The sequence below is a fragment of the Passer domesticus genome, chromosome 16 (assembly GCF_036417665.1).
Source record: "Passer domesticus isolate bPasDom1 chromosome 16, bPasDom1.hap1, whole genome shotgun sequence".
NCBI lineage: Eukaryota > Metazoa > Chordata > Aves > Passeriformes > Passeridae > Passer > Passer domesticus.
This window is the reverse complement of record NC_087489.1, coordinates 5,978,652-6,005,493: the sequence shown is the minus strand read 5'-3', so window position 1 is coordinate 6,005,493 and position 26,842 is coordinate 5,978,652. Positions and strand designations below refer to the sequence as shown.

The 26,842-nt window shown below is 55.8% G+C and overlaps 1 protein-coding gene across 5 annotated transcripts in view; it reads right to left on the bottom strand.

Annotated features, from left to right (window-relative positions):
* Positions 1-23,666, bottom strand: part of PLCG1 (phospholipase C gamma 1) — a 41,173-nt gene extending 17,507 nt beyond the window's left edge. For 4 of the 5 annotated variants that reach the window (XM_064391776.1, XM_064391779.1, XM_064391778.1 and 1 more), the window contains exons 1-5: positions 23,378-23,666; positions 6,075-6,227; positions 5,630-5,723; positions 5,137-5,184; positions 775-859 (exon numbers count right to left, since the gene is read on the bottom strand). In XM_064391776.1, the coding sequence (XP_064247846.1) occupies positions 775-859; positions 5,137-5,184; positions 5,630-5,723; positions 6,075-6,227; positions 23,378-23,579 (582 nt within the window). In that variant the 5' untranslated portion in view covers positions 23,580-23,666. Of the gene's footprint in view, positions 1-774; positions 860-5,136; positions 5,185-5,629; positions 5,724-6,074; positions 6,228-11,294; positions 11,468-23,377 lie in introns of those variants that run through there. The other variant, XM_064391781.1, reaches the window with a different exon arrangement.
* Positions 23,667-26,842: the final 3,176 nt, after the last annotated feature.

Sequence of the window (26,842 nt, the reverse complement as noted above, 5' to 3'; positions counted from 1 at the left end):
CAAAAACACATGGATGTGGCACTTGGGGACATGGTTTAGTGGACATAGAAATCTGGGTAATGGTTGGACTCAATGATTTTAGAGGGTTTTTTCCAATCTTAACAAATCTGCCACAGTCTCTGCTGGGGCCAGCGGGACCCTGCAGTGCCCAGGGCACATCCTAAAATGAGTTTCATGATTCCCCAAGCTCACCCACACAAAGGCAACCCACACACTGATAAAGTGTCACCACTTACTGAATACTTACAAAAGGATAATTTGATTTTTTTGTTTGCCCAGAATATCTGAAGTGTCTTGAAACCACAAGACCCAAAGTGTGTGTTCTCCTTTGGATACACCCCTCTTTGGCCCTGGAGTTTTGGGCTGCTGGGGGCAGCTGGTCACCATGAGGTGACCCTTCATGCCCGGGTCAGTGGTGGTGCTGGCAGAGCATCACTGGCTGGCAGGGGGTGCAAGAGCCAGGATGCAGGACCTGGCAGCTGCTCTGCACTCTCCCCCAGCAGCACCAGCCCGTGACTGGGGCCAGGAGCAATGAGGGGAGTGTGGGAGGCAGGGTGGGGCAAGGAGAGGGTGCTGGCCACAAATGGGCCAGGGCGCGGCACCCAGTGGGAGCTGGCACCTCTTCAGTCACCACCGTGGGTGGGGGCCCTCCCAGGAAAGGCTGGGAGGCTCTGCAATATGCAAACACTCCCTGGGAGTTGAAGCACCACCAGTTTTTGCTCAAAGGCAGGCAGTGGACTGCTGAGGGGCAGAGTGGAGGGGTCACACACTCACCGTGAGTCTCTCCCGCAGGAACCTCATGTTGGGGACCCGGTAGTTGACCTGAGACAGCATGTTCTTCAGATCCTTGGCAGAGATCCTGGCTCGGCAGGGGAAAGAGGGGAGAGCTGTTCAGCAGTCTGGGAGGGAGGGGTCTCACCCTGGGGCTGGAACATGCAGAGAGAGGCCGTGCCCAAAGGGACACCAGCTGTGGCACAAGGATGGATGCGTGACCCCAGAACCACGCTGAGGCTGGGGACAGTGGGGAAGATGTGGGGTGCAGAGAGAGGGATCTGCAAACACTGCTCCTGTAACTCCTGACAGAGCAGGGCGAGCCCAGCAGCCTCTGCCAATCGAGCTGATGCCACAGCTGACAGGCAGCACCCACTGCTTTAAAGGAACAACCAGGAAGAAGCATTTTTCAAGTATCTGTGCCCCAATATGGATGCTGGGTGACCAACTCCCTCCCAAAACCCACTCCCTGGACAGGACAGGCTCTCTAAGTGGTTAGGACTCAGCTAATTTTATCTTAAGGAGAGGAAAAAAGCCATTTTAGGTCCCCAGCCACAGGCACAGCACTGCCACGTCATGCCCAGCCGTGCTGTCCCAGCCACACACGCTGCAGGCAGGGAGCAGCCAGTGTGGCTGTGCTTCCCAAAGCCCTCCACACCAAAGGTGCTGGTTCCAGAGCAGGGAAAGCTCCAGGGCCAGCCCTGAGCAGGATCCCACAGCCCAGCAGGCAGAGACAGGCAGGAAGGAGCTCTGGGCTGCCCTTGCCTGCTCTGGAGCTGTCCCCACATGGGGCACCAGCCCTGCAGCAAGGAAAAATGAGGATGCCTCCCATCTGCAGGATTTAGAGGGGTCTGTGTCCAATCATCTTCTGGCAGCTCCTGCCTTAAAAGCAAGTCCTGGGAGTCCACCCCTGCAATCACAGATGGTGCTTCTGTCCCCCACTGAGCACGTGGGAACACAGGATCCTGCAGGATGCTCCCCCATCCCACAAAGCATGGGGCAAGTCTGGAAATCCTTATGGCTTTGGGGTGCAAATATAAAAATACCAGGGAAGATGCCCTGCATGGGGGATTTAACCTGGGGGCACGCTGGCATTCACATGTGCCATCTTTTTTACACCCTTCCCTGAAAGCAGGGTGATCTCAAACAGCACAGGAAGGAGGAGGGATGGAGAGAGCTCCAGGGAGAGGGAGAAAGCAGCTGGTGTCAGGCGCTGCAGAGCCCAGGCTGGGCAGCCAGCAGGACACAGAGAGCCCTTGTTCCTGGGCCCAGAGCCCTGGGGACCCGGACACACAGGGCCAGAGCAGGACCTGGCCCAGCCCCTGTGGCCTGACCAAGGACTTTGCAGTGTCCTGCCACTCACTGGCAGAAGAGAAAAAGAAAAAGAAGAAAAGAAGGAGCTGGGAAATGACCCCAGCCTCCCCTTTCCTCACAGCTGTACAGACAGCAACACACACAGCACGAGTATCTCCCCTGCACCTTACCTCCCTGGGCAGTGAGGCTACCCTGGGGGATCAGAGTGAGTGTTCTGGGGAGGAGATCCTGCCCTTTCCCTTCTCCAACACACCCAGATCCACAGGGTGGAACATGTGCAGGGTGCTGTGTGACCCCTGGGCAGGGGTCCTGGGTGACAGGGAAGTGTGTGGAGTGAGCCAGGAGTACAACAAGGGATGCCCTCACACGTCAGGAACCACAGCTGTAACAGCTGTCATGGGACCCCCAACAGGACACACAGAGTCCCCAGGGCTGCCCAGCAGCAGTCCCTCCTTGGTGAGAGCATGAGACTGCAAAAAAGCTCCTGGAAAAAGAGCAGGAGAGGCTGAAGAGCAGAACCAGCAGCAGCCATCCCTGGGGAATCTCTGGAGCTGCCACTCAGCCCTGGTGATGCTGAGCTGTTTCACAGGAGGTGCTGGACCACAGCCCTGCTCCCTGATGTGACAAGAGCAAGCCCTGTCAAAGCTGTGACCAGCATTTCCCTCTCAGCTACAGACAGAAGACAGGGTAAGGAAGGATTTTATTTACTGTGTGTTATTCATCATGTTAAAGTGCTGGAGACCTTGGACAAACAGCTTGGTAGTATTTTCAGACTAGAAAGTAAAAACAAAATAAACTAATTTTTTCTGTGGAACAATTTTTAAGGTTTCATGACAAACAGGCCAGAGGCCCAGCCCTCTCACAGGGCATGGAAACATTCCCCTGCCAGCCCTCAGTGCTGCAAATGCTGCTCCCAGCCATGGGCAGCTCTCCTGGCCAGAGGTGAAACAGTCTCCTCCAGAGCAATTAGGAAAAAAAACCCAGCATCCTGTTATCCTCCTCTTTCCACCTAACCTCCCTTGGAAAAACAAATACCCAAAGGGCCAGCAGCCAGTGGAAACAGCCACCATCTGCTGGGGCTGGAAGGGACAGCCCGGCCCCCAGCCGGGGAAGGCGGAGAGCAGAGAGAAGAAAAAGCTCCAGCACAAGAGCCATGGGGTACACAAATGCTGGGAACGATTTCTGCAGCTGCCAAAACCCTATCTGCTCTGGAAAGGATCAAGGATGGTGTGCAAGTGGGGTTTTTTAAAAAAATAAAAATCACAACTCACTGTTCCCTTTGAAAACCCACTTCCAGGCTGAAAAGGAAAAGCAAAGAGCTCAGTGACACTAAATTTAATGCTGGAATGCCTCACAGGGGCCATGATTTAATCCAGGAGATGTTTATGTCACATAACTGTAACCTCTACCTTGCGGAAAACACATGGATGCTTGTAAAATGTTTGTAAAATGGGAAGACCCCAAATCTTTCCACAGCCCTTCTGTTGATGTTTTGCTCCTCTCACTGCCTGGGCTGGAGCAGCAGCTCTCCTAATTAAGGGTTTTGCACTGAAATCCTTCCCTGTGGGTGACAGGTAAGGAATATATTGGATTTTTCTGCCTTAATTCTAAATGCTAATAGAAAGATGATATCAATAGAAACAACAGGGATGCAACAGGCTGGCTGTCAGCTCTGCTGATCTGCCTTGGGCACACAGATCTATACATGCAATCTCCTTTTGTACTGCTGGGATGCCATTTCATCAGTTTTACTGCATAACCAGAGGGAAAAAAGGACCCATTATTGCCACTTTTCCTGTACTCCTCCTCCAAAACCTGCATGCAGCTACCCCTGCACCTGCCTCAGTGCTCTCCATTACAGAATTAGGAAATACTGTGTCCAGTCCCCACTGTGTATACAACCCAAACCTGGATTCAACAGGTGTGTGGCTTATGCAGAGCAGCTGCAACAGATTAAAGCTCCTCTTCTTCCCTTCCTGCCTCTGTGAGGATTTATCCCCCCTCCACAAAATCCCCATGCACCCAGCAGTGCTCTCATCACACCACAGTGTAAATCACTGCAAAGGCAAAAACGTCCAGTGCAGCAGGGTCTGCCCCACCAACACACTCCTGCCCTGGACAGGGTCAATTTATCCCTGGCTGCCTGTCCTGGGAGGGTCACAACAAGGACAAAGCAGAGGATGCTCCAGACCCCAGTGCTCTGCAGCTCTCTGGACATCAGAGCATGGAAAAGGGGCAGGTGGGACCCACGAGCTGCACAGCAGCTGGAGGGAGGCAGGGCTGATGCCCCTGGGGGAGCACATTAACACAGGAATCAATGCTGGAAGGTTAATGGGCTCAGTTAACATCACAGGGGGGAAGCATGGCCCACGGATGGGAGGAGGCACACAGCAGCAGCTCACAGCCTGGCAGCCAGCACTGGGACTGCAAAACTGGTGATGGCAGTGGGACAGAGAGCAGAGCACGGTGGAACTCACCTCCCCAGCAGGAAAATGTCCCCTCCCTTATCTCATGGTGAATCATGACCCAATTCCCTTCCCTCACCTCCTCATGACAAGCATGACATTTTACTTGCTAGGACAACACTAAGTACCCAACCAAGAGCCCCACAAGCCAAGCACTGGGATGATCCATGCCCTCATGGGCCACAGAAAAGGAGAATGGAACAAACAGGGTGGAGAGTAATAAGCACAACCCAGTTCAGCCCTGATGGGGTGCCCTGAGCTGCCTCCTGGCTCTTTGATGTCTGCTTCCTTGGGTGGTGCCAGGTGGGGGGAAGGTGTTTCACAGCTGTGGGCTCTCAAGGTGTTACTGGGTCCAAACAGCTGAGAAACAGCTCAGGAAAACAAGACAGCTTTTTTATGCTTTTTTTTTTAATTCAGTCAAAATCAGCCAGGGAAGTTTGGGATTTGGATTCAGGTTCCTTGAAAAAGAGCATTAAAAGCCTGAAGAACACAACAAAAAACCCAAAGGCTGGGGTTTCAAGTCAAAGGTGAACTCCTCCAGCCCAAACCCTCCCCTGAACACGACTGCAGGCTCCTCCCTCCTTACCTGTCCTCCCGGTTGCGATCCAGGGAGTAGAACTGCTTCCGGAGCCACCTGGGTGGGAAGGCACAAACAGGCACACACTCAGCCCCTCAACACCCAGCTCCTGCTCCAATCCCTCTCTGGAAGATGCTCAGTGCCACACCATCCACTCCCACATCCCTCCTGCCCAGCAGAGAACCTGGCTCTGCCCCCTTTCACAGGCAGCCCACCCTATTCTCATACAAGTTCTGCTTTAAAAATGCCTCTGCGCTGAAGTGCTGCAGATAACACAGGCTGTGCACACACAGAAACATCAATTTGTGGTAAAACTCCTTCTCCCTGATGCACGACATCAAACGCTGGGGTCAGCAGGATGAAGCTTCTGGAGTGCAGAGGCAGAAGTGCTGGGTCAGCACAGCTCGGAGAGGGAATGAGATGTCACTGTGCTCACCTTCTTCTGTTAAAACAGACAGAAGGGGAAAAAAACAAGTGCAGGAAAAGGACAGGCTCTCCTCACCTTTCAATCTGCAGGGGAGTGGGTGCCCTCAGAGTGTCTGCCACCAGCCAGTTCAGCCCCTTGATCCACATATTGACCTCATCCTCGGAAGTGGCTGTGGAAAATGTACAGGAAAAGTGGGAAGAGCAGACACACAGGCTTGATCACCAACCCCAACCTCTTGGGACAATCCCCAGCACCTACATGCCCTACTCCTGCCTTCATCCCCTTTCTGGTAACATTTCCCCCCCATGCTGATGCTCTGGCTGGCTCCTGTCCCTGCCAAGCTCCTGCTCCTCTCCCGTGGGATGGATGTGGCTGGCTGGACCTCTCACCCCCGCGTGTCCCACTCCCTCCTCCTCCACTTCCCAAGAGCTGTGGGATGTGTGTAAGCGAAGCTGTTTGGGCCCTGTGGGGATGAAGCTCTGGCTCAACCCTGCCTGGCACACCCCCAGGAGAGCTTTACCTTGCAGGCTGAGGGTCTTCAGGCGGAATTCCGTGCCGTAGAGGACGACGAAGCAGTGCGAGTGGTCTGCTCGGAAACACGGGTCCTCCTGGTACCGGTCAAAGTCGCGCGAGTTCTTCCCTGGACGGATCTCCTTGATCTCACGAATGTCCACTAAGGGGAAGGGAAAACAGAGGGTTTTCTTTGAAAGCAAAGGGAATGTTCGGTGATTCTCGGAATTCCCATGGCACTGGAGAAGGAAGGGCACAGATGGAGTAGATTTAGTCACCTGAAGAGCTGGGTTAGCACCTGGTACGTGATGGCAGCCCCAGGCCTACAGCCTGTAAGCACAGCCCCCTCTTACTACTCCCCAAGGAGGTTTCCCCAGCCAGAACCCCCCCAGTTACCTCTGTGTTCCCCAAAAATGTCTCCCCCACAGGGATCCCCAGGAAGGGGCAGCTGTGAGCATGCTGGAGCATTAGCACTAAGCAAGGAGGACACTGGTAAGGGAACATCTCACAGCCTCCCTCCCCAGAGGAAATTCTGGGAAAGGACTCCTATTGCCATAGAACAAAGAGAAAACAACAGCACCAGCAAGGCAAAAAAAAAAAACCCAAACCAAAACAATAAAACCCAACCCAAACCCAAGAATTTTTGCTTCCTGGAAAAATAGTTTCTTAAATGCTTGTGGGAATCAAATAACAACATTTCTGAGTCACGTTTCCAAAGCAGATGATGCTTCTGAGCAATGCAGGATGGAGATTACTGCAAACCTGGCATGTAATTCATCCCAATTAAACTCCACTTACTGCACTCACTGTGGATCATCTCGCCTTTCATTTCTATTTACTGCAGTTTAAAACTAGACAGAAATGTGACCTGCTCATCACCCACAGCACTAAACTGCATCATGAGAGATGATGCTCTCTCCAAACCCCACAGCAAGGCAGACACAGGGATTGACTTTAGGAGGACTTGTAAAGCACAAAGAACATGGGATCCTCTCTTGGATCCTGCTCCTGTGCAGTACTGAGGGTGCACCTGGAGACAGTGGCAGCCTGCTCACTGTCTGGCACAGGATGTATCCAGACTGACCATTCTGTGAATTTTGGGGTTGTCCTGTGCAGAGCCAGGAGTTGGACTTTATGATCCTTGTGGGTCCCTCCCAACTTAGGATATTCTATGAATGTAATAACCCTCCAAAGCTCATCAAGCTGTGACAAGAGCATAGAAAGACCCAGGTCCTTGGGGCTGCAAAGCAAGGGCAGACAAGCTTCCTAAAATAAGCAAGAATGTGACTTTTTGAGGCAACATCTACCCTTTGGAAAGGAGCTGTCTGGCAGCTCAAATGTTAGCATGCCCTGCCATAACCTTACCCATATCCTTAGTGACACAGCAGGTTATTTTAGCCCACAGAAACCCATACCACAGCTCAGGTCCTTGCATCCAGGACACACAATGGGGCTGAAGGCTAATCCTGTCCTTGGAGGATGCAGGGTTTGACCAACACAGTGGGGGAAAACATGTCAGATGAGTTTTCATGGTAATTTACCAGGCAATAACTACCAAAGTAAAGTGCTGGGATATTCCTGGCGTGCCTTTGCACCACACTGCAAGCATATTCTGCACTTTGGGATGCTGCAGAGTTGGCTGTGCCCTGTGCTCACCCCTCCCTTCACCAGCAGGTTACTACCTAGTGAGGCAGAGCTGGTGTTACAAAGTGCACACCTAAAATCCACGAAGTGGAGAAAGCCCCGGAGCAAGTGAGGTGCTTATCAAGGACAAAAGCACGCAGGGAATTCCTAGGGCAAAGGGCAGCCTCCGTGAGGATGGGGCAGAACCTCCAGCCCACGCACACTTGCAGCTGCTTGCTGCTCTCTCTCACCCTCCCAAACCTGCCTGAGTGTGCCGGGGAAGGCAGCTGGGGTTTGCTTTGTGCAGCCCTTTCTCACCACAGAGCAGCACAGCAGCCTCGCCCACCCGCTGCCTCCAGCACCTTGCTGGTCCCCGGGCAGCTGGAAGAAGTGACTCTGAGCAGGAAGCACAAATGGCACCATCCCCAGCAGCAAGGGCTGCCTCTGGCAGTGCAGGACAGGAACCACCAGGGAAAGGAGGGCTGGAGGGGTTTGGAGAGCCCAGGTCTCACAGAGACACTCTGCAGGCTCTGCCCTGGGTCCCCACCAGGCTGGCGTGGGCTCTGTGCCATGACCCACGTGTCCCACCATGGGGCTGCACCTCGAGGCCTTGCTGGGAAAGGCTCACTGAGGATGGGAGCAATAACACAGGGTTAAGCCCCTGGTGGGGTCCCAGCTCCACAGGCACACCTGGGCAGGGGAACAGGGCCAGGTGACCTGGGGCAAGCCCTCAAAGACAAGTCCTCTGTCACCAAGGTGAGCCACACCTCCTCCTGCCCGAGCTGCCCTGTCCCACGGCAGAGGCAGAGGGTACAAACTGGTCCTTATCCCACCTGGGATGTGGCAAGAGAGGAAGAGTTTGGTCCCACAGCTATGGCAGAGGGAAGCTCTCTGATGGAACGTGCACCCTGCCGCAGCCTGGCAGAGCTGGATGCCCCAGGGAGGAACCAGCAGCACGCAGGGGTGGATGAGCAGCGGCTGAGATTGCAGCCTGGAGCAGGCTGGCTCCTCTCCAGCCCTCCTGGGAGGGCGTGCAGACAGCAGCCAGGAGAGGCTCCGGGAAGGAGGCAGCAAAGCCCATCCAGCCCAGAGATGCTCTGAGCTCCCCACATGGCTCCACAGTGCACACTGAGCCATCCCATGGCTCTACAAACAGTTGTGCCCTTCACAGCCTCCCAAACTTCCCTGCAGACCACTGCCAGAAGAAACAGCCTGGCCCTCCCTTTGTCTCCAGAGCTGGAAAAAAAAAAAAAAAGAAGTGACATTTCTGGGCAAAGAGCCCTCTTTCAGCAGGAGGGGGTTGCATCAGAAAGAAAAAGCTGACCCCAGATCCACCTCCCTCACCATGTAAGAAAAAAACCCACCAAATTACCCTCTGGTTACATGAAAACCAGATCCACCCTTGAAGTCATTTAAAACTGAAACTTCATCCAAGCCTCATTTACCCGCTGATGGATAGGGTGTTGTAACGTGCAAGGATAAGGACAGCCTGGAACAGGCTCTGAGGGTTGCAAAATCCCCACCTCCAGAGGATTTCTGGAAAGATGGAAAACTGATTAATTTTTTTTTTTAAATTTAAAAGCTGACCAAAACAGCATTTAGCCAGATCACTTTCCAGGATGGGTTTATCAGGGACAGCCTCCAAGCAAACACCCACCTCCTCAACAGGCATTGCTGGGTCTGTGTCTCCCTGGGGAGAAATGGTGCAGTGAGAGCCACGGGGTCACTGCCAGCCCAGCTGGCTGACATGGCCTGATCCTGCCCGGGGGCAGCGGAAAAGCCTCCAGCCTACTCACTCTGGCAAAGAAAAAGAGGTTAAAAAAAGAGTCTTCCTGCTATTTAGCATTGTGGATCCCACTGAGCACAGCCATGTGGTCATCCCCAGGCTTCCCATCACGGGAAGGGGCACCGGAGGGTCAGGTGGCCCCCAGGGAGAAAGAGGAAAAAGACATGTATGTGCATGTGAGTAAAATACAAGAAAAATCTATTATGCAACAGCGAGGAGAGTAAAGCAGTGCCACCTCCCTTTTATTATTTCAGTGGAAGCCCCCTGAAGTGGACATTTGGGCCAGCAGTGGATGCTCGGAGCTGGAGGAGGATCCTGGCTCACCTGCTCCTGCTGGCACCCGCCAGCCGGGTGTTCCCCCCACCAGCAGCCCAGCCCCTGGCTCTGCTGCTGCAACCCAACACTGCCTGCAAGAAAAACAAAACCCCACCACAACTCCCGTGAGCGAGCCGGGCTCGGCCGGGCGGGCTCTAAGTGCCGGGCTGGCCGGGGGCCAGGCCCTCAGCACCTCTCAGTCTGGAGCTGCCCCACACTGCTCTCCATGGAGCCCCGTCCTCCTGCACAGCCCCAAAGCCCTGCCAGGCTGCAGGGGAAGCAGGAGAGCCGGTGAGCTGGGGTTTGGCACGGGGCAGGAACTAGGGGGGCTCTTGGGACACGTGTGACACTGAGGACCATCCTACCCTCTGCATCCCCTTCAGAGGAAGCCAAGCACTCAGCCCAAACAATTAGGAGTGCATGTCACATTAGTGCTGGTGTTGGGAGTGACAACTGCTCAGCCTCCCAAGGCCACCAGCTCCCCTTCATCGACAAGCCTGAAGCTGGCAGAGCAAGGGTGAATTGAACAGCCTGAAGCTGGCAGAGCAAGGGTGAATTGAACATCCCTGAGTTGAACACCCCTGCTCAGACGAGGTTACCATTTCCCCCTCACATCCCCCTCGCTGCTCAGCTTCGGCTATCAGGTTTCCAGAGGAAGAGCCAGTGCCATTAGCAGATGGCTTATCCAGACAGGACAACAAGAAACCAGCTGAGGCCGCTCATTTGACCTTAACTGGTTTTTCATAGGGCAGGGAGCACGGCTGAGGCACCCACCGAGGCAAACAATCACCAAAGCAGCAGCACCCTGTGCCCCAGAGCATCCCTCACCCCCTATGAACTAAAAAGGCAACTCAGACTTTTCAGTTAAGCACTCAAATCCATGTAAAACTTCCTCTCACTTCCCTTGCTGTCCCAAGGAAGAGCCATCCTTGTGCCCAGGGGATCAGTGGGTCCCACTGCTCTTGTTGGTACAACATGCAGGTGGGTACTTCTGTCTCAGGAAAAGAAGCAGGCAAAGCTATTTTCCCCTCCAGACTCAGCTCAGCTGTGTCTCAGGTTGCTCCAACAAGGTGCTTCATCTCGCCTGCATCAGCAAACTGGATTTTTTGCTCCAAGCCACTGGATTTTGCTATGAAGCAACTGTCTCAGTATCACTACCCCAGTGCCAGCAATGCAGAAAGCACCTTGGGAGGGGAGATGCTGGGGGGGAAAAACAGCTCAGTGGGCTGGAGAGGGGACAACAGGGAGTTCCTGACTAGGCAGGGTGACTGGGGCTAGCCTGGACCCCAAACACCACCTGGGAAGTGGCAGCAGTGCCAGCAGCTCGGCCTGGGCAGCCCACACAGGGCACATGGGGATGAGCTGGCTGCTCTGTGGGCACCACGGCTTCCTGCCCGAGCCTCTGCCTGCCACAGCCTCTGCTGTGCCCCCCAGTCACATGGCCTGTGGCTTCTGAGCTCCTGCTGCTCCCTCCCTCCCCTGTTTCCCCCCACAAATCCTTATCACCTGCAGAGGAAGCTGCAGGAGATGTGCAGGGAGATTAGGAGATGCTGCTGAGAGGATGTGAGGAAGAGGCCTCCCCTCCTCCACCCCACACATATCCCACGGTAGGGCTGGAGCAGGGAGGCAGAGGTCCTGCCCAGACCCTGCTTCTTCTAAAGGGCACAGTGGCCCCCTCCCAGGCTGCCCTGCCAGCATCAGCCTCACGCAGGTGCCTTCAAGAGCTCTTGAACATCCTCTTGATGTGAGAACCAGAGGCAGCTGTGGGCTGGCAGCTGCCTGACCTGTTATCATCAGCACATCTCTTCTGTTCACCCTCAGCTGCAAGAAAATATGCGTAAAAAACCAAAGCTGATCCTTCAAGTGAGCAAAGCAGGATGCTGCTACCTCCCAGCCCCTGCCCACAGGCAGTGGTGGGGAGCTCAAGGAGACAGGCAGCAGATGGCAAATGCCAGGCAAGGGCTCCAGCAATCCTCCTCCTGGAATGCACTGGGGCTCCCTCTTGTCCTCCAAGGAAATTTTGTCTTGCTGTGGGGTTTTGTACCAAATCCCAAGCTGGGCATCCAGGGCTGCTGGTTGTACCCACTCCCACAGGCAAGGCTGACCCCTCTGAGAGCCATGGACTTGTTGCACTGTCCAAGGACATGGGAGCACATTTCCACCCCAAATCAAGGCAGAGCTGCTCCAGCTGAGGCAGCTCCAGTTTTTGCTTGCACTGATGCTGCTCTGAAGACGTTGGTGTCCCTGTCCCAGATGAAATCAGGCTGGTGGCAGCCAGCAGAGAGACCCAGAGTCATTGCCTTGTCTGAGAAGCACAAAGTTCCACTGACTCATCTGGAAAGGGGAAGCTCAGCACTGGTGCTCTGGTCAGCCTGCCCAGGGAAGGCTCCACAATCCATCCCCAACGTGACCTTCCCTCTGCATGGCACGGCAGGTTCCATCCCCCTCATCCATCCCCTGCCTGGGTGAGAAATGCAGTGACCTTTAAGGAGCAGAATAAACAGGCGGGAGGATGGGATGAAGATCTGTGAGCACAGCTCCTGCCTCTGCCACTCTTCCTCCCTCCAGGGAAGATCTCCTTACAGGTGTGAGGAGACCCACAGGTGGGCAGGGACAGATTGATGAGGCACCAACACTTGCTGTGTCTCAGAACAGGAGAGGGTGAGAGGCTGAAGGAAGCTGCTCTCTGGGCAGGTGTCCTTCATAGAAGGGATGAACAGGGAACCCTCCTGTGCAACATCTTTGCATCCCTCTCCTGGAGCTTACAGGGTCACTGATGTCCCCAGGCTCTCAGCCAGCCAGAGTGCTCGCTGCCAGTGAGGGGAAGGGGATGTCAAGCAGACTGGCAGAAACCAAGCATGACAGAGGGGCAGAGGTGGTAATCCAGCAGTACTGAAAGCACAGCTCACAGCTGGGAGCCTGGCAGGGCCAGTGAGGAAGCCCTGGCAGAGCTGGCTGTGGGGACCCAGGTACCCAACAGCAGCAAGATCTCCTTGGAGCATTTTGGGGATTTCTGCACTCAACAAAGGTTCCTTCCCAACTGTCACGCCCTGTCACAAAGCAATTGGAGACAAGAGTTGGACACATTGTCCCCAGGACAGGGCACAAAGGCAAGCAGTGAAAACCAAAGGACAGAAAAGATTCGTCACAGGGGCAGCAAATGTCAGTGATGTTCAAATGCTGGGACTCAGTTTTCACCCACCTCTCCAGATGATGCAAGCAAGTTTCCATGACAGATTCACAACAGAGGTGCCTGCTGGCCAGGACCCTCTGTGGGCAGCAGGCAAGTGGCTTGTTCCTGTCCCTACCAGGGCTTGAACTCTGCAGGGTGAGGGCAACACTGGGCAGAGAAGGATGGGATGAAGATCCCATCTGCTGCTGAGCTGCTCGAGGTCACACAACAGCCTGGCCTCTTTCTACCCCATGCTCAACTCAAAAGCTGTTGAGTCTGGCAAGGCTGGGTATTTGCCAGAGCACAGATGTGACTTCCAGATGTGTGCCCTGCCCTCCATCTCCCTCTGTGCCACTGTCTGCAGAGAGGCCCAGGGGCTGGAGCATCTCAACCACTAAATGCAGGGAGCACCTCCTCCTGTCACCTCCTCCTCCTTGGATTCTCCACCTGAACCGCTTCTCCACCCCAACACAAACCAGACACAAGGTTACCAGAGCAGCTGCAGGTGAAACCAAACCTGTCCCAAGGTGGTTAGAAATGGAAGCAGTGACTCTTCTCTTCCCTTTCCACCAGATTTGCTCTATCTGCACTAACCACGATGGGACCCCCTGGGCAGGTTTCACCTGCCAATGCCAAGGCAAGATTTTGGGGGATAACCAGCCAATGGCACGCCTTACAGCACCATCCAACTGAAGATATCCAGCCACTGAGCAGACACTGCCCAAGCCACACACCGCCCTGGCATGTGACAGCATTTTCAGTTTATGGGGGGGGGGGAATCAGAAGGTCATGGTGATGCTGTGAAACTGCTTTGGACTGGTTTTTTTAAATGACCTTGCCTGGGATTTATTTGTTCCCCAGAGCTGGAGATCTCTTCCTGTTTGTACTCAACCCTGCTCCGTGATTCGTATCAAACCTGATGTATCAATGCTCCAAAAATTTCATTCCCTGACCTCTAGAGCTCTTCACAACATGCCCCAGAGCCCGAGCTGCTGGAGGTTACAGGGACAATAATCCAGCTAGCAGCAAGACCTTGAGAACGGGCTGACAAGGTTCTACAGGACATGTGAGACACAGAAGAGGAAAAAAACCCAATAAAAATCAATTTCTGCTGCTTTGCTGGGACATAGAGACAAGCAGAGCCAACTCCCCACTGCCCTGGCAGTGCCTGGGGTCTGCTCTGGAATCAGGGACTCTTTTGGTCTTCTGAAGCTGAGGAGGGCTGTGAGCTGGCAGGGATTAACAGGACAAGGACTGCAAACTCAGGAGAGAAGGAGGGTATCCAGCGTGCCCTGGAATCCTGGCAGGAGGAGCCAGAGGTGGGAGGGTGATGTCTAAGGGCAAGTACCCAAGCACAGGAGCTTGGAGGGACGAGGCAGCAGGCTCTGTGCTCTGCTCTGATGAGCCCAGGGGCACGAGAGCCTCACACCAAGAAGGACCTTGAGAGGCAGTGCCCAATGCTCAGCAAACAAACCCAGCCAGCCCCTGCCCCACCTCCTGCCAGCTGGGAAGCAGATTTATGGGGAGCAGATCTCCAGGGCAGGGAGCCAAGGGGGTGAAAGTCCTCTGGGACATTCCCTGCTCCCAGCATGACCAAGCCCCCACCCACAGCCAGCCCCGTTATCTGACCTGGGCTGGGGTCACACCACCAGAGGAGAGCAGGAGGAGGGATGAAAGATGCACTGGCACATGCAGGGGGCTGTCCTTCCACCACCACAGCATCAGCACTTCTGGAGCAAGTAAACAGGAAAAAGACTCTTGAGCAGCTGCGGTGCCCAGCGTCCCTGCGGAGCGGTGACAGCCGTCCTTGCTGGGGTGACTTCCAGCCCTGGCTGGCATGGCCCCACCACGGGGTGATGCTCAGAGCAGGATGGGGCTCTCCACGGGATCCCAGGAGGAGAGCAGCACAGGATACCACAGAGGGAATCAGAGCAGCTCCAGCAAAGATGGAGAGCAGGACAGCTGGAGCAGCTGCCAGAGTCAGGAGGCAGCAGAGCAGCCACAGCAGGGCTCTGTGACACCCAGCCACCAGGGCTGTGTGTCACCCAGAGCACAGTGGCCCTCCTGCAGCCATCCCTCCAGGCACTGGGGTCCAGGCTGTGCAGGGGACACACCACACATCCAGCTCCTGGGGGATGGAGTTTGGAGCTAGCACAAAGGTAGCCCTTGTCCCTACAATGCTTCAGGCAGGAGGTCCCTTCCCAAAGGACCACGGCTGGGAAGGCAGGAGTCCTGCACACCCCTCCACATGGATAAAGGCTGGGGGTGAGCTGCAACACAGGGCAGCACAGCTCTGGGATTCTGTATGTCAAGGCAGGACAAAAAGAGTCATATTCCAAGAAAAGGGAAATAAATGCACTTGTAATGGGTTGGGGAGAAAACACAACCTGTAAGTCACAGTCCTGCCCCTTCTGCTGTGGCTTTTGGTCACTGCATCCTTAAGGCCAGTGGGCAAACAGCTCAGCACAACATCTCACCTCAGAGGAGATCTCCTACTGGACCCTGACCTTCCCTGGGATGATTTTAAACCAGCACCATGGGTTTGCCTAGCTTGGACAGCCAGGAGTGCTCTGGGGCACCCCACTGACAGCACAAGAAGGGACTGACCAAAACCTCAGAGCCACAAATGTTTACAAACAGAAGGGAGGATCTGCAGAGGAAAACAGGGGAGAGGTCCATCCCAGATTCTGAAAGGCTTTCCATGGCTCCCCACCCAGCCAGCCAAGTTCAGGACCCCAGATCAGGCTAGAGAGCCACCAGACCACAGGGACAGCAAAGATAGAGCTAAAAATCAGTTTGAAAATCACAGACTTTCAGAGTATGGGCTGGCAGCATCCTAAAGCTCTGCTGACAGATTTAGTGTGGCCAGCTTCTGCTAGAGACATCAGCCCAGGGCTGTTGGGGTGCTCAGGGTGCTCCACAATCCTGAATCCTCCTGCCATCCTCCTGTATCAAGGTGTTCAACAGATGACAAGGACAGATCAACAGGCAGCAAGGTGCTCAGAGATGAGGACACCTGGGACAAGAAGGATGAGCTTGCCAGATCAGAGGCAGGCAGCCCTGGCCTAGAGTTCCAAGTACTGGGGGACCTCCAGAAAGGCTGAAAATTCTCAGAAATGAGGAAGTTTCTCATTGGAATCAATGTCAAAAAGCTTTTCCATGTAAAACAGCACTTTGTTCAAAACAAGAATACTCAAAACTTAAAGATGAAAACCACTTAGAGGGACAGCTTTTTCCAGCATTACAGAGTGCCTTCAGGAATGGCTGCTGTCACCATGCCCCTTCCTAAGGGCTCTCCCTGGTCTGGAAGACACCCTCCCACCACAGACTGGTGAAACACCCCCAGCAGCAAAACCACGCTTGGCGGAACAGATGAGCAGGGAAAAGCCATGAGATCACCCAGGCAGCCACCCCGTGCAGGCAGGGCACAGCCACAGCAGGGATGCTGAGCTGATCTCCCATGGGACACCAGCAGCAGCCACCATGACCCAGTGAGCTGAGGAGCCCCCCAGGTTTCTGTGAGCATCCCCAGACGTCAGGCAGCACACAGCCCTCTCCACACAGCTGCTGTGCATGTGTGGAACACCCAGAGCTGCTCTGTGTCACCCCTCTCTAGACAGGTATCCCTCTAGCTGCTCATCATCTTCCACCATCCACTCACCAGGCCTGTTTGGCCAAGGGGAAAGAGGGAGGATGTGGGGGGGAACTTTTCAAAAGCATCGTAAGAGCTTCAAAATATTCTGATTTCTACCACCTTTAAACCTCAGAGAACACTAGAAAAGTAAAAATTCTTCTCCACTGACTTCACCCATTTCCTTCTACTGCATGGTAAGGTGCAGCCAATGGTTATAAACTCAGAGCTGCTGGGTTTTCTGCACTCAAAGGCCCACACCTCCTCACCACACGCTGCAAGTTCTTCCTGGGCTCCCCACACCCTCCAACACTGTGAGCTTTACGCTGGGTCTCACCAACCCTGCAGCAGCTCAGGAGCAGGGACACAGCACGGGGGCTGGCTGCAGCCCTGCCAGGCCACACAGCTCCACTGTCACACAGCTCTGAGCCCAGAGCCACCAGCCCAGCTCCTGGCTGGCCCAGCACTAAGCACAGACTGTCACTGTTGGCCTCTTCACCTGCCAGACCACAGCCCACCACCAGTGTGGTGCTGGGGTGCTCCTGCAGCCCTGCAGGACAGCAGTCCAAGAGAGCCACAGCTCCTGCCATGGCCTGGATGGATGCTCAGCACAAACTGCCTGTCAAGCCAAGCCCAGCAGGACCCCACTTCAGCAGAGACAGAAGAGCTGGACACACAGTCAAATGTGTTCCACTTCCAGCAGCTTTTGAAGTTCTCATCCACAGGCTGAGCTGCTGCAGCTCATCACCAAGCCTGCAGCTCCAGCAGCAGTGTGTGATGTAGCCAAAACTGTAAGGCAGTCACAGGAGGGTCTGTTCTGAGAGCTCCTGCTCCATCCCAAGTGTTCCCATCACAGCACACTTTGATGTGGGTCAGTTCCAGAAGGACACAGCAGCCCCAGTGCTCTCTGCAGGGAAGGTCCCAGCCAAAGAGCAGTGCCCAGGCTCCCAGGAACACAGAATTTACACCAAGTCTGCTCTCCTGGGCAACTCACTGGCCAAGCCTGCCCTGCCACACACAGCACTTGGGGACTGGGACCTCAGGGCTGCTCAGGGCCAGGGACTTTAGCACTGACTCAAGGCTGCAGAGCCTTTCCTCCTGGGTCTGCAATCTGTAAGATATGCAGGAGCTCACAGGCTGCTCACAGGCTGCTCACACCGGGACAGGGGGACAGCCAGCATGTCCTGGGGGTGTTCACAGGGCAGCCACTGCCATCAGATAACAGAGCCTTATCTTTGAGATAAGGATGACCATCCCCAGGGTGCAGGCAAGGCAGCTCAAAGGGCAGCAGAGAGATCCCAGACTGGGCTGGGCAGCTGCAGGCTCAGCTCCTCAGCGTGGAGATGGGGCACATTGAAGTCCTGTACAAAACCCCACAACAGAGCAGCCCCCAGCGATGGGAGGTGATGGAGCTGAGCATGGCACCTCTTGGCACACGCTCTGCAAGGCCAGATGCTCAGATCCAGCCCGCTCAGGTGCTCCTGCTGCCACACATGGTGTCCAGCCACGGCAAGGAGAGAGCCAAGCCCTCAAAAACTCAGCCCCTTGATGTTGGTGAGAAATAATCAGTCCAACACTTTGCAAAACGTCTCCAGCACATTCTAATTAGTGGGCTTGAACCCCATAAGCCAAAATCCTTCCACGTGGCTGACTGGCAGAGGAAGGAACCAGATGGGCAGATGACGTGGGTGCAGGTACTAGAGGCAAACACCAGCCAGCCAACTTCCAGCTGCTCTCCAGGTTGCAGAGAAGCTTTTGAGATACTAAGAAATGAGGCAACACATCTTACTGCATGGGGAGGAGTTTTCTAACCCTCCTGGAAGATGCTACCAAGAGTAAAACTGGGATGAGAAAGGGATGTGAAGTGAGGGGAGAGGCTGTTTCACTTTGGGGGTGAAGGCAGAGCAGAGCTCACTCACTTTGTGTGTAGCACAAATGCCCTCGTAGGCAGGAAGGGGGACACAAAAAACCTGCTCTCAAGAAGCTCCCACAACAGTGTGTCAGCAGGGGAAGCTCCAACCATCCTGAGAGTCACAAGCCAGGCTCTCCCCTTCCCACCCCAGCCTTTCTGCAGCCCCTGCTCCAGGCACCCCAGGGGCAGCTCCCTCCTCCCATCCCTGCCCACTGCAGGAGCTGCATCCTGCATGCGTGGCTGCAGGAGCAGGAGGGGACCCTCCAGTGCAGGAGCCATCCTGCACCCCAAGAGGAGATCACTTCTGAAATTATTTTATCCTTGAAAACCATTTCTGGCTCACTCGCTTCTTAAGAGCTCCAAGCTCCTCAGCTTAAGCAAATGGCCCCAAAAAAACATAATTAAAAAAGCTGTGCCCCAGTGGACTAATGAAGGAGGTTGGTTCTTGAAACGGCTGAGGCGAGTACGAGCCACACTTCAGAGCCACTTTGCATTAATATTTTACAGCTCATTTCTTTTCTTATACGCAGGCAATGGCTTTTCTCCACCTCCAAGGGACTGAGCTCATTTCACTGAAGGCAAGAATGCAACCAGGGTTTTTGTGAGGTAGTTTTTTTTTCTCCTCTCTCTCCCCTATAAAACAAACATCTGCTCCAAATTTTCAGCTCACTCTCTGAGCAAACTCTCTGAATTTTCTGACGTCTTTCAAGGCAAACAGTTCAATTTGAAGCTGGCCTAAAACCCCCCCAGCATGAGAAGGTAAGAATGCAAGACCCTATTTTATTAAAAATAAAGAATCAGTTAACACAGGAAGTTTAAAAGAAAATAAATGCATAAAAGACAACTGACTTGAGGGATTAGCTCTACTTTGCTCTGGGTGCTTAACAAAAAGAATAGAAAATTATTAGCACTCTTCCCATTGTAGCAGCCAGGCCCTCTGCTGAGTTGATTAGCAAGAAAGCAATGAGTTGGTAATTAAACCTGGCTGGAACCCTAAGAATAAAAACAAGTATTAATTGAAAAAAAATGCCTTTTTTTTTTTTTTGGCACAAACCAGGATTGCATTTTGCACAGTTTTGAAGAAGTAGAGGAGATGGAGGCAAGTGCTTTGGAAAGGGAAAGGCTTCCTGCCCAGGGGAGCTTACCCCCCTCCCCAGCCCCGTGCTCATGGAGATTGCTGTCACTCTGGAGTGAGCTGAAGAGCTCCACGAAGAGCAGGGTCCTGTCCCAGAGAAGAGGCTCTCATGGCAGCCCAGCTGGCGGGAGGCCCTGCTCTGCTGAGCCAGCCAGGGCTGCTCACGGAGGGCAGGGGGACACACAGGGTCTTCATGCAGCGCTCACACGGGGCACACGGCCCCAGAGGGCTGTCACACAGCAAGGGCTCTCTGCTCTCTGTCCCCCAGCACTCCTGGCTCACGGGCAGCTCCAGGGTGGCCAGTGAGGCCAGCTGGGTACTGCACATGTGGTGATGCCACCCAACCCTTCACAGAATCGTTAGGGTAGGAAAAGTCCTGTAAAACCACCCAGTCCAGCCACTAATCCAGCACTGCCAGGGCCACCACTGAGCCATGTCCCCAGGTGCCACATCTACACAGGCTCCTCCCCAGCCAGCAGCCCCCTGGTCCAACCTCACTGCTCTCAGGAGATGCTGCAGCACAGAGAAACCTTCATCCTTAAGTGCCAGAAGCTCCTTGCAGAGGCCAGTCAGACACTGCTGGCTTCAGTAACTTGAAGTGAAGGTGGCACATCACCTCTGGGCATGCAGCATGGCACAGAGAGGGAACTCAGACCCACAGCACCAGGCTGTTGAGGCACCAAAGGCACAGAGCACAGGGGTTCCCTGGACCTCTCTCCAGCAGTGGGGTGACCTTCAGCCTGCTCAGGCTCTGCTCCCCTCTAAGCTCCACATCAGAAATCCAAGCACCACCCAGACATTGTTTTTAAGGCAAAGAACTGGTTGCCTGTTGCAGAGTTCAGCAGAGATCAGAAGTACTGACAGACCAGCCCCCGCAGATCCCGGGGCAGCAGCTGCTCCACAGCACCTCTGACAGCGATGGCAAAGCTCCAAAATGAGCACCACCACCTGAGGAACGATGGCTGTGCCCAGAGCCCTCTCCTCCTGGCACACTGCAGCTGAGCCAGCCGACCTCTGTCCCTTCCTGCACTGCCCACCATGCAGCAGGAGCTTCCCAAGCTGCAGCCACAGGGACTGTGCTCTTCCCAACGCTGCCAGCCATGGAGCCAGGCCCCCATCCTCACCCACCCCTCCCTGGGACAAACACACATCATTTCTGTACAACCCACCAGGAGCAGAGAAAGGAGCACAGATGCTCTATAGTTCGTGTCCATGGAGACAGACCTCTCCAAGACAAGGCCATCCACACAGACATGCCCCAAGCCCAAAACCTCCATATGTGACATACTGTGGATGCTCACCTGTTCTGAAATGGAAAAAAACCCAGAATTATTCCTACTTAGACATGTATCCAGGGTGGTCTAAAACTCCCTGGTGGTCTCCAGCTCTCAAGAAACCCAAGAACATCCATTACTGAGCCATGAACACAGCAATCTTTGACCTGTAAGTCCCCAGACAGCGTTTGGTGGAGATGCTGCTCCATGGGAAGGAACATCTCACCTCCTGACAGCTGGCCACCCCCTCACAATGCAAGCTGGGGCCAAACCAGAACCACCACCAAAAGCAAAACCCAGTCTTCCTACCAGCCCCAGCCTACTGCTCCCTGTGCTGGCATGGCTTGTGTTCATGGGGACAACTGGACCAGTCACTGCCCATGGCTGACACCACCCTGCACTCAAAGTGATGAACCCAGCTCCAGATTACCTCCCCCTCTGGTTCCCACCATGGCCATGCTGACCTCAAGGGATGAGCAGGAGGGGAATACCTTGGTGTACGTGCCACATGAAGTGGAGCTGTCACACACCTGGCTTTTCCCAGGCATCCTCTTTCTGCCCAGCAAGCACATCCAGATAAAAATAGGGAAGCTGGCCAAGAACCTAGTACTGCTGGCCATCGATCCCATGGCTTTGCCTTGCCTGCCTAGAAACCCAGGCACTATTTGTGTACACAGGCTGGTATTTCCAGCTGGAGCCCCACAGCTCTGTCCAGGAAGTGTTAAAGCAAAGCTCTGCTCTTCAGCCTGATGTCCTCTGCGTCCAGCAAGGCCCACCTGGCCCCTTGGGAGGGTCACACATGGTGTGAGAACACCACAGCATTGGGAGGCACACAGGGGAACCCAGAGCCCAAAACAACCTGGCAGACACCTTGCCTGTGGCACAACAGAGAAGCCTCAAGGAATTTTCCTCTGTGACATTAAAAGAAACACAATCATCTCGGTCCCTGGGACACTCTGCTTTCACTGCTCTTGGATGTCTGCACAGCACAAGAATTCCTTGCCAGCCAGGGCTTTATCATTGTCAGGGCCACAGTTCTGGTACAGAAGCTGAAGTTCTCTAGATTTCCCCCAAAGGCTACAGGGACACACCTAGGTCTGTCCCCAGGAGCAATCACCCATGCAGACACCAGCGGGGACCTCTGTCCCCCATGGGCACACGTGGTCTGGGGGCTCTGTCTCAGACCAGAATCTCCCCAGCAAAACCAACGTTTGCTCTGCCTGAGTTTAAGAACAACTTAAGCCCAGGGTCAATAGAATGCTGCTCTCTCCTCCCCCTCACACTGCCTCATCACTCCCAGAGGCCATACTGGGAAAGAGATGGGGGAGCTCCACATCCTCACGATGCTAAAGGAGCCCAAGGCTCCCTCCAGATCTGCCTGCAGACACCACAGGGCAGAAGGTAGAGGACTCAGGGCAAACCACAGCCCCAAACTGGCATTTTGTGGATCTGCCACAGAGATGTGGCCACCATCTCCACGCCCTTTCCTCATCTAAGCCCCTGGTACTAACAGCATCCCACCTCTCCATCCTGGACCAGCAGCACTTGCCAGGAGAGATGACAACCCCTCCCTGGGCTTGCTGGGCCTCAGTCGCCTCCTCAGCATGGGGAAGGCCAGTGCCACAGCCAGCACCAGCTCCCCCACCACCTGGCCTTCGTGCACGTCCCCTCTTCCTCATGTCCCACACAGAACAGAGACCCTGTGCTTGCGCACACGGGGGCAGGAAGGATAATTTAAGAAAACCTGGCAAACCAACACCAAGTTTAAGAGCGCAGAGCATGCCAGATCTGACTCCCTTCCCACCTTATGCCCACGCGTAAGAAACCCGGTTTTACACTCAGGTTTCTTACGCATCCTTTCCTCTGTCCTCCCCGTCCCCATCCAGCACAGGAAGCCGGGCCTCACCTGACCCTGTGCCATCGCCCCCGGGATGATGTGCACAGGGCAGCGGGGAAGAGGACGGAACTACAGCACAGTATTTTGGGCTGTTTTTCCCACTGTTTAACCTTTTCCGTTTGGTCTCATCTGTTGCTCCGAGGTGCAACCGCAAAAGGGCTCGCACTAACCCTGCCTCCTTCTGAGGCTCCCTACGGCTCGCCAAGGCACCACCCGGGAAAACACCTCGTTTATCCCAGGGGAAGTTTGGTGCCCAACAGGGATGCGGAAAGTTGGGAGGCGGCGCTGGGCGGGGGCAGCGGCGGCGCCGGCCCGCGCATCCCCCGCGCATCCCCCGCGCATCCCCCGCGCACAGGGCGGCCCCACGCCGGGACCCGGACCCCTCTCCGCCCCCCGGCTGCCCGCGGGGGGATGCCGGGCACGGAGAGCCCGCGGGTTCATTATTTTTCATTTTCTTCCTCCTGTCCTCGCCACCGAGCCCCGGCGCTCCCCGAACGGCGGCTCCGGGAGGGCTCCGGCCCCGCGGCCCCTCAGCCGCCCCTTCCCGCCGGGCTGCCCCAGCACTCACCGGCCCCCTCGACCTTCTCGGAGCCGCGGCTCCAGGTGACCTGCCGCGTCTCCAGCTTCACCTGGAAAGTTTTCCGCTCGGGTCGCTGCGACTTTTTGGAGTAGAAGAGGGTCATGACGGTGCCCACCTCCAGGCTGCGGCAGAGCTGCGCCGCCTCCGCCTCGCTGGGCGCCCCGGGGCCGGCGCCCGGCCCGGCCGCCATCGGCGCGGCGAACAAAGGGGAGCGGGAGCGCCCGAGCCCCGCCGCGCCCCGCGCCGCCGCCGCGGGAGGGGAGCCGAGGAGGAGGAGGAGGAGGAGAGGGAGGAGGAGGAGGAGCGAGGAAGGAGGAGGGAGGAGGGAGGGGAAGGGGCGGAGCGCGGCCGGCGCGGGGGGCGGGCGCGGAGCGCGGGGGGTCCGCGGGGGGGACAAGCAGCCGGTGCTGGCCCGGGGACCGGGGGCTCGGGGAGGACACGCAGCCGGTGCTGGCCCGGGGACCGGGGGCTCGGGGAGGACACGCAGCCGGTGCTGCCGGTTCGGGGGGACACGCAGCCGGTGCTGCCCGCCCAGGGGGGGACACGCAGCCGGTGCTGCCCGCCCAGGGTCCCGGGGCCGGAGCGTCCCCGCCCAGCGGGGCTGCGGGACCCCCTGCGTGCTGCGGGATGCCGGTGCCACAGACCACCCAGCGCGCCTGGGAACGGCGCGACCCTCCGCACGCCTGCGGGACCGGGGCACTCCGCACCCGCGGCGCGCCTGCGGGACCACCCTGCACACCGCGGGGCCCCGTGGGCCACACAGCTCGCAGGATACCTCAGGGTACCGGCACCCACAGCGGGGTTTGCGGGGGATCCTGGCGTGGCACATGTGGGGTCCCCACATCGCACCCACGGTGGCTTTTCCCGGGGACAGACCCCTCCGTATGGCTGCGCTGGCACCATGCTGTGGCTTCTTGATCCGTTTGCTGTAGTCTTCTCCACACAGATCCCAGGCAGATCCGTGCTGGCATGGAAAGCAGGACGGGGCTTGCAGGGTGGCCTGTGGCATCCTGCAAGGACCTGTAGGGAGCCAGGGGTCACTGGACACTCTCCAGCTGCTCTCCGGCCCCACAAAAAACCAGGGTTAGAGACCACACAAAAGCAGGGTTAGAGAGGGGGTAAGTGGCTGAATTGGGAAGCATTTCAATGCAGTTTGCTCCATTCATATGGTTAAAGCCTGTGATTTGCCTTTGTGTGTGCCACTGACCTTCTTCCCCGTGCCCTCCTTTCCATCAGGGCACCGCATGGCACACTGGGTGCTCAGGCTGTCCCATTTATATGTATAAATGTATAAATATGGGTTACTGCTTGGACCTGATGATCTTAGAGGACTCTTACAACTTTAATGATCGTATGATTTTTTTTTCTTTTTTCTAAACTTCATGATTCTGTGAATACACACACATGTCCACAGGCCCGTGGCAAGGCAGCCTGTGCTCAGCAGCCCTTATCTCACCCCCCAGCTCACAGCTGGGACTGGGAGGGGCATCATCTTCTAAGTGAGGGGCCCATCCCTGAGTGGATCCCACATGTGAGCATCTCTCTCTCTCCTACTGCTCCCCCAGCCTCCACAGGGACATTCCCCCAGCACACACGTGCACACACACAGTAGGAACCATGTAAGGTCATTTAGGATCCTGCCTGGCATCTGGGCATCAAACAGGCAAGGCGAGAGCCCAAACCTGCCCTGATAGAAATGAGCGGTGTGTGACAGCACTGTAAGGATGCTGGGGATGTGCTCAGCTGAGCCAGAGCTACCGGAGCCTGTGCTTGGTGCTGGCACAGCACTCTGGGCTGTTCTCTCCGGGGTGAGCTCCTGTGGCCGCCAGGGAAGCAGCTCCTGGCTGGTGTAATGGCCTCGCTTGGGACCGGCAGGAAGCAGCCGGCTCCCAGTGCTCTTAAAATAGCCGAGCATTATGGGCACACCCTTGTTTTTGAGGGCAAAACCTGAGAAGGGAGTGTGGCCATCGAAGAAGCAGAAAAGGTAACTCCCTTGTTCCCAAACACTGCCTGTTCCTGCTGATGGAGAGCACCCGGCAAGGTGCGTCCTCAGCTCGGAGCTCAGGGTGACTGAGGCCAGCACATGGAGGATGTGGTTTACAATGAGCTGTTTGCGATGGATATTTTTTATTTTCTAAGTTTGGCTGATCATCTTTCAGCCTTGCATTAGCCCTCTGTGTCTAAGAAGCTGGATGCCAAGGAATTCTGCTGTTTAATTTGACAGCACAGGAAATTTGACAGCCTTTGTGTGCCTGCTGCCTGACAGCCCCATTTGGTGGTCCCAGCTCCTGTACCAGCCAGGCTGTGAACAATCATCCCCAGCCCTCAGGCCAGCAAAAACTTCCATTATGTTCCTGTTCTGCTTTTGAAGAAATTCCCTGGACTGTGTTCATCATGTAGCTGTGGAAGCCTCCGGGTTCTGCAGTCTCCCCTTGCAAACACCTCAGGGAAAAGGGGGATTTTCCCCTCGGAGTGGCCCCAGCGCCTCCCCCTTCAGAGTTCCGAAGCACGGGATGCCATGCCCCATATCCTGCAGGATTCGTGGAGCAGCTGCATCCTCCCACCGGGAACAGGCCAGTGGCCAGGTGACCTCTGGCTTAAGGACAGCCCCAGGCGTGCTCAAGGCCAGGGGAACAAAATCCAGGGGCACAGCACTCTGAGCCCACCCCAGAGGCAAGAGCGGGGGTCCCTGCAGCCCAGCATCCCTCTGACCAGTATCTGGGAAGGGATGCATCCCTCTCCTGCCCGGGGGACCACACACTGAGAGGGGTGCTCGATACTCAGCCGAAGTGGTGCAGTCCCTGGGAGCGATGCCCACAGAGCAGGCAGGAATTATTTATGAATAAATAATTCCTGCCTGCTCTGTGCTGCCGGGGCTGGGTGAAGACACCACCAGCTGAGAAAATCACCACGGGGGAAGAGCTTCCGAGGTGCTGCAGGGAGCAGGATGTGGAAGGAAAGCCCGGGGGAGGGCGGAGCGGGGCTGCCCGGGCTGGTGTTGGCAGACACAGCGCAGGGCTGTGCGGGGATGGAAAGCAGAGCCGCCCGGGGCTGTGGAGCTGCTGCGGATGCTGGCGCGGTGCCGGCCCCGAGGAGCCGGGCAAAGCCGTGCCCGCAGGCTGCCCCCGCAGCCCCTGCCCCTCCAGCCATCGCCGAGTCCCTCAGCACCCGGTGAGAAACCCACTGCTCCCCGTCCCCGCTCCCCCGTGATGAGCGGGGAGCACACACTTTTTTAATATCGAGTTCACCTGGTTTCAATTTTCAGCCCTGGAATCCTTCAGACTTCAAGGGGGATGGGGCTGCATCCTGCAGGGTTTTGCACCTCCCCTTGGCCGCCAAGATCCCGTTCAAAGCTACCTTTGTGCCCTCCCCACCGGTCATGTCACCGCTGCCTCAGTTTCCCTGGCTGCCAAACACGGGCCCTGTTGTGGGGGTGGTGGCACTAGGGCAGGC